The sequence below is a fragment of the Garra rufa genome, chromosome 19 (assembly GCF_049309525.1).
Source record: "Garra rufa chromosome 19, GarRuf1.0, whole genome shotgun sequence".
NCBI lineage: Eukaryota > Metazoa > Chordata > Actinopteri > Cypriniformes > Cyprinidae > Garra > Garra rufa.
Window position 1 is genome coordinate 1,710,372 of NC_133379.1, and position 7,990 is coordinate 1,718,361.

Genomic DNA, 7,990 nt, shown 5'->3' on the forward strand with positions numbered 1-7,990 from the left:
AACCGAAAACACCTCCCATAACACCTGATGCACTCATTGCATCGTAAAAAGAATGACCCAGAAAGACCCAGCCTGTATCCAGATCAGATGGTCACTCCAGTCCCCCTGATCCAGTCCGTACCCAGCTTAGATCATGGATCACCACCTAGAGATGACTTCAATAGCTGTGGATGTCAACCAGATGAGCTCCAAGGCAGATCATCAATAAAGACCTCGCCAACCTTGACGGCCATCGGCGCTACACCACAGGATCCTGATGAGTTCTCTACAATCAGACATTGGTACAAACTGTTGTTTGGTCTGGCCAGAGGAGAACTGGTCCCCCGATTGAGCCTGGTTTCTCCCAAGGTTTTTTTCTCCATCTCTGTCACCTGTGGAGTTGTGGTTCCTTGCCGCTGTCGCCTCTGGCTTGCTTAGTTGGGGACATTTTCCAGCGATATCGTATACTATTTGAACTGAACTGACGATGATATCACTGAATTCATTGATGAACTGCCTTTAACTGAAAATTGATTGTTACAATAATGCGTTACTTGCACACTATTGTGCTGTTTAAATACTGTGCAGTTGCTTTGACACAATCTGTATTGTAAAAGGCGCTATATAAATAAAGGTGACTTGACTTGACTTGACTATAATGTTACACTGCTCATTAATAATGCTTAAAAGGGGCATTATTATTATTACAACCCAATGACGTAGATACTGTACAAGCCATGCAGCCAATGAGTGCTAAAAAAAAACTGCGTCTACATCACGGCCTCAAACATAACTTTTAGAACCGGATGCATGAAATGGTCACTATAAGCGTAAAAATGACCAGTTTCCACTTTGTAATATATTTCGTGACATGTATTACTGTTTTAAGCAGTGTACAACATGTATATATCTGTTAACATCTCAAAAAATGTGTTTTTGGGTTTTGTGACCCTTTAATAAGAACGTTGCTGCCTATAACTGATCGGTTAACTTCACACTGTTATTGATCTAAACTGACTTAATAAAAAATGACTTAAAAAATGACTAAATAATGAAACTATTGTCTTTCAGAGCAGAATCTAAACTCCATAGTTGAGTTTCCATATTTGCTTCTGCTAGTTCCTGTTTATCTCTGTGAAACTGCTTTAACACAAACTGGATTGTATGAAGTGCTGTGGAAATAAAGGTGATTTGACTTGACCAAACTGCTTGTTTGTATTGTTTGTTTGTTTTCATATGGGTTTTCTCAAGTTAACTCAGCCTGGTATGCATGTATGTGTCAAAGATAAAAAAAAAAAAAAAAGTATAATACATTTTATACTTTTTATTTGGGTATTCATTTTTTTATTGTTTTAAATTAACTAAAGTTGCTTTGTGCACTTGTACTGAGTCAAACTGAGTCTTTGTTCAGGTAATGTGTGCTTACAACTTAATTTAAAATTTAAGTAAATAATTCCCATACAAACACCTGATAAATACTGAAAATAACTTCCTTACAGAAAAAGGTTGCAGTGATTGCAACGTTACAATATTACAGCTAAATAAATTTTCACATTCACAAAGTTGTTTAAAATCATATTATTACAAAGATACATAATCCGCTAAAGAATTAGATTTTTTCTACACCAAAGTTTAACAATCTTTTGTCTTATCTCTTTGGTTTGTAAACCATATACTAAAGGATTTAATCCTGGTGGTACAATGTGGAACATTATACTAGCTAGTTTCCTGCTGTCAGAGTATTCAGGAAAACGATGAAGAAAAATAAAAACTGCTCCAGAAATAAACATGATTAAATAAACAGCTAAATGAGTGCTGCAGGTTTTTATGGCTTTGCAGTTCAATGCTTTGTTTTTGCTGGTAATACACACAGTAGCAATCTTTACATATGTTATGAATATTGATACTGCTGACAGACTGAGTGCAATCACAGTATAAATAATTCCAAAGATATTATTAATAACCACGTTTTCACAGGACAGTTTAAACAATGAGGCATTGTCACAGAAAGGGTTTTCAATTTTATACCTACAGTGAGACAGACGGACAGTTAGGCCTATCATTATTGTCACCAGAAAAAATGCCAGGCTCCAAGCAAATGCTGATAGTTTAATAACCATTTTATTGGTCATTATGGCTGTGTATCGCAGTGGATTGCATATAGCCACATATCTGTCAAAAGCCATGATCATCAGCACATAATGACATGCTGCGGTAAATACATGCACAAAATAAGCTTGTATAACACACTCCACATATGATATATATCGCTCTGAAGCTTCCTTTAAAATGTCCTCTAGTAAGCGTGGCATAATTACTGTGGTTCCTATTATATCATTCACTGGCAAGTTACAGAACAGAAAATGCATAGGGTCATGCAGATTCTTCTCTGTTGAGATCAGAACTAAAAGTCCAATGTTTGAAACCATTGCAAAGACATAAGCCAAGAGAAGCACAATGAAAACCGGCTGAGATGACTGAGATGTAACTTTCAGTCCTTCTACGAGAAGAATGCTGTGTCTAAATGTCAGGTTGTCCATTGGTTGCTGTACACAAAATCTGCAAACAAAATAACAAGCATACTGTTAATTACATATAATCTTAAGCATATCACAACATATTGCTTTGAGTAAAATGCACATGACATAAGAATAGCATTTCCTAGTTTCACTTATGTGTAGTACTTTCCTGTGTCATGTGTAAGCTACATGTAGGCCTCCAGTTATACTGCATATTTTTGCATGTTTTTAAAGTTTTTTAGGAGTATATTGCTAAATATACAAACATTGTGTTTAATAAATAAAAATGTAGTCCTTACAGATGAACAAAAGTAGAAAAAATAGCAATCAGCTCTTATCATTAGTTTTACTTCATAAAGGAAATTACAGCATCTTGCCTCACTCTGTGTAATATTCCCCTATAAGGATTAGGTCAAACAGTATGACTTGTTTTTCAAAATAGTCTCAAAACAGTTTAATGGCTCTTGCCTTTAATCGTGTTGTTTATATGGGATTCTCTGACATTGTCATCACTCCACTGGGAAAAACCAATTTGTAGCATTTGTTGCTAAGAGCAGTAAAGCTGTTAATTGAGTGTGTTTGTAGCAACAAGTGAAGTTGCCGCTTACTAATGCAGCAATATGATTTATGACCCAATAAAATTTTGGCCAATAAAATAAATAAATAAATGTGGTAACACTTTACAATAAGGTTCATTAGTTAACATTAGTTAACCATATTAGTTAACATGAACTAATAATGAACTGGACTTATGCAGCATTTATTAATCTTTGTTAATGTTAATTTCAACATTTACTAATACATTATTAAAATTTTGTTAACATTAGTTAATGCAGTGTGAACTAACATGAACAAACAATGAACAACTGTATTTCCGTTAACTAATGTTAATAAAGATTAGTAAATACAGTAACAAATGTATTGTTCATGCTTAGTTCATGTTAGTTAATACATTAACTAATGTTTAACTAATGAACCTTATTGTAAAGTGTTACCATAAATGTTTAAGAACAAGGTAGTTGCTTTACAGATTTACAGATAATGCGTTTTATATTGAGAAGTAGCAGCCAGCTCTATCAACTCTTATTCACACACTCCTTTCAATACAAATGCAAACACAAGTAGATACACACTTGTACAGATGGAAACACATGGAAACAGAAACATGTTGTCAGCACTGTCCGATGACTTTATCAATAAAATTTGTTTCACAACTGAAAAAGCTACATTTCTCAGTAGGTGGCAACATTGCTGTTTTTGAAGCAAAATTTAACTAAGCACAAAATAAACAACGAGATTACGCTGGAACGCTAACAGGTTAAACTTACAGTTTTGCTATTAGTAGAGACGCAGCTGTTGAGAGAAGCAGAGACTAGTCAAACGCCCCCCAAAAAAATCACATTTGAGTATCAGTCAGTTACAGATGTTTGCACTTTTGATTGAAAATAGTCAAAAGAGTTCCATTGTCCCTGAACTTCGTGAGCCAGAACTACTGTCTAATTGTTATGTATGAAGTGAGAAGTTAAAATAGAAGCTGAATGCCTTCAACTTCTGAATGCCTTCAACTTCTCTTCCTATGACTTTCTTTATGACCTGTCTCAAGTTCCAGATGCAAGATCAGCCAACATGGACGGGACTGTAACTCTTTGACATGTTGAAGCACCAACCACTGACGACACACATCCTTCCTATGGATCAAGATAAACACATCCACACACAATCACCACCCATGGACAGAGACATTTACACAGACATATCTGCTATGATCTGGCCATCATCAAACTTTAACAATCAGGTGATAAGACTGACAGATGTTGCTTCTCTGTTAATATGCAGAGAATTTAAAGTGCATTGTTAACAAATGATGCAGGTTGTGACATGTCTTTTAATTGTCTCTGTAAGCAAACTGATGAAAGTTTGCAGGAGGTTTTAATTAGGGATGCCGATACTGGGCTCCTGTACTCATACTCCTACTCATTAAAACGCCCTGATACCACACAGCTGTAAGAAGTGCCATATTCAAACAAAGAAACAGTGACAACAGGACAGCAGAATTGAGTTATTAGAGATAAAGATGTCTACAAAGTGTATGTATGCAATTGATATAATGCTAAACATTCAGTATTAACAACTGTATAGCTGATGTGCGTGAGCTGATAAGCAAAGTGTGTTGAGTGGATTGAGTGCACGTTGGCACAGATGTGCAAGCTTATCTTAATATCCCTTTCTCACAGACATCAATGGAAAGTTTGTAGTTTGGTTAGATATGTCAAAAACAAAAAGTAGCCTCAGTAAAATAATGCACAATTTACTAAAAGGTAGGAAGAAAGAGAGAGAGAGCATGCACTTCTTTTGCATGATCTTTATTGACGTTGGCTCACTTAGCACATTAAATTAAAACTAAATCGTAAATATAAAACAAAAGATCAGTTTATAGGGGCATTCACTATAAACATAATTTATTTTCAACCTTAAACATACACAACTCTGTGGCAAAAGTAAAACTAGCAGCCTGTGTAAAATGCGCTAGGCTGTACTGTACTTCTCTACTGTCCCTTTTCTGCACCAATATAAATACATGTGTGGGTTGTGCTTGATTTGCTTGCTTCATGAGTGTTCCTGCATTATATGAGTCGCTTGGGAAAATAAAACGCAGCACGTTACAGATGAAAAAAAAATAATTTAAAATCACATATATTTCTGAATATCTCAGGAGATTTATAACGAGTAGTTCACTGCATTATTACAGCAAAACGCAGGATTACAGTACTGAGCCGATGCAGTACTGAGCCGATGCAGCATTTAAATTAAATTAAAGATGATGTACTATAGAGCAAAAAAAGTGAACAGTGAATATAGCAAAAACTTGTAAAATGCCTTTTTTTTGAAGATTATGTAATTTGTCAGTGTTCATGTGATCATGTACTATTCATATCCTCCTACTTTCGGGTACAAGGCCGCAGCAATGTGCGTCGCTGGCGAGCAAAAGGAAGCAAGTTAGTTTCCGCCAAGTAAAGCCCCGTAGACCACTCATTCCTCGCGTCCACTGGTCAAGCTACAGGACGGGTTTGATAGTTCATTTCAGTACAGCTTTGTTACAGCATCGTAGGGTGGGCTTAAGCCATCTGAAGCTGAGGCCTCGGTTGAACAGGCTTCAGTGGGGACAGAGTCTCAGTCGCAGACAGACGCTGAACCCCAGAGACAGCAGCCCCTGCCTGCTCATTGTCGAGGACGGCCTCCTGCAAGAACTACTGTGGCCCCGCAACAAACCTGCAGTCAGACCCGCTCAACGGTCAAGTTCTCGCAGGAAGGTGGCATCGCCAACTCGTCATGAGGCCACCAAGAACCCTTAGCAGGCTTTGAAGGGAAGCTGCAACCCAGGGAAGAGTGACAAGCTGACCTGCTGGATCCACTCTTGAGGGGGGGGGGGGTGAGAGGTGGATTTGGCTTCATCCTGGCTGTTTGCCCTCCTGCAGACACCCACCAGATGGGCAATAAAATGGCTATTTCTTTCTTCTCTGGGTTATCTTCACAGGCCCTCCATGATACGATCAGACGCTGAAACTACAGACCAAAACATGTTGGACACACACCTCGTGTCTCCACATGTTTTGACACATCAGATTTGTCACCGGACGATATCTCTCTGGTAGACGGACCTAGACTTGCTGACAAATTCATCGGACAAGGACATGTCTCTCTAAGCTTCTCATCTCCAGTCACGGCACCTCCTGCTCTGCCCAGCCACAGGATCCCCACTCCACATGTGTAGGGTAGGGTGTAGTTTCTCTAAGACTCTAATTTTTGGACAATTGAGTAAACCTCCCCAACCCCTCCTGTTGGCTTCTCAGGATCATTTGGCTCGGCTACGCGATTCAGTTCTCAATGTGTCTTCCCAATTTCAGTGGCATTCTCTTTACATCGGTTCGAGACAAGAATGCTGTAGTCCTTCAAGCAGAAGTTGCAACCCTCTTAGCGAAGGGTGCGATAGAGCCTGTCCCCTCAACCGAGATGAAAAAAGGGTTTTACAGCCATTACTTTATTGTACTCAAGAAGCGTGGTGGACTCAGACCGATCCTAGACTTAAGAGTTTTGAACTGGGTCCTTCACAAGCTCCCATTTAAAATGCTAACCTTCAAGCACATTCTCACGTGTCAGGGATCAGGATTGGTTCATGGCAATAGACCTAAAGGACTGTCCCTGTCACCTCACATCTTTACAAAGATCATGGAGGCTGATCTTTGCCCATTTCAGGAAAAAGTGAAAAAGTGGTATATGCATTCTCAACTATCTAAATAATTGGCTGATCCCATAACTGAGTCCAGAGATGGGCATGGCACCAATGTACTCATCCTGTGAACATGACACCTCTGTGTCACAGAACCTTCAGTTCCTATTAGTTTCTACAGTCAGAAGTCCCCTTAAAACAAGCGTCCAGACAGATGCCTTCAGGATGGTCTGGGGCGCCGTATGCAACAGGCATGCAGCCTCAGGAGTCTGGACAGGCCCTTGGCTACATTGGCATATCAATTGCCTGGAGTTGCTGACAATGTTTTTGGCCTTGAGGAGATTCCAGTTTTGGGGGACAGCAGAAGGGGAATGCTGTCTCCAAACAGAGGATCCCCCACTGGATTGTGGATGTGATCTGAATGGCCGACCAGGCCAGAGGTCTACCCTACCCACTGGAAGAGAGAGCCCACTCTACCATGGTCGTCACTGCCTCAGCAGCCTTGGCAAATGGGGCCCCTCTAACAGACATTTGTAGAGCTGCAGGTTGGATAGCTGTCACTGTAGAGCCAAATACAAGGTAGGTTTCCTCATGTGAACTCTTGTATTGGGCTGGTGCTCCACATGTAGCGGCTCCTTATGCGGCCCCATGTGTGTATTCTCCACCTTTTATCCCTCAGATTTGTTTTTTTTTTTGTTTGTTTTTTCTCTAAGACTAGGTTCTGAGTTTTCAATAGTCCTCCCTATGTAGCACTCCCTCTGTGAGTCCTTATTATGGTGATTATTCACATTATCTCCCCTTCCGGGTAGGATGTGATCTCCATAGTGTCTTTCCCCTCTCTAAGGGAATAGTCACTGTCCCAACATTCGATACAGAGACTTCTCAGTGTTTTTTTTTTTTTTTTTTACTTTCACTACACTGTAAAATCCAATAGTTTACCTCACTTAAATATAGTTAGTTATCTTTACTTAGTTGCTATACTTACTAGGTTTTATTAAGTTACAGCTACTTTCAAGGCAAGTAAAACAATGTACTTATAGCTTCGAGTAAAGCTTACTTAAAATATTCAAGTAGTCACAAAGGCACCAACAACATTAATAAACCAGTGAGAGGCAGCAGTGCACTAATATGTTGGTAATGCGCAAAATAACAACAGAAGAAGAAGAAAAGAAACTTAGGTAGGGCGATTCTTAATAGATTCATTTTCTCCATATCTGCAGTTATCTTTCTTTCACTATTTTCTCAAAGTCATCTTGAATGTTGA

General features: G+C 38.9%; 1 protein-coding gene across 1 annotated transcript; it reads right to left on the reverse strand.

The window, feature by feature from the left end:
• Positions 1 to 1,580: 1,580 nt before the first annotated feature.
• LOC141292705 (olfactory receptor 8G17-like) lies at positions 1,581 to 2,519 on the reverse strand. Its single transcript, XM_073824743.1, has one exon. It carries the CDS (start codon positions 2,517 to 2,519, stop codon positions 1,581 to 1,583), a length of 939 nt encoding a protein of 312 aa, XP_073680844.1.
• Between the last annotated feature and the right edge of the window lie 5,471 nt (positions 2,520 to 7,990).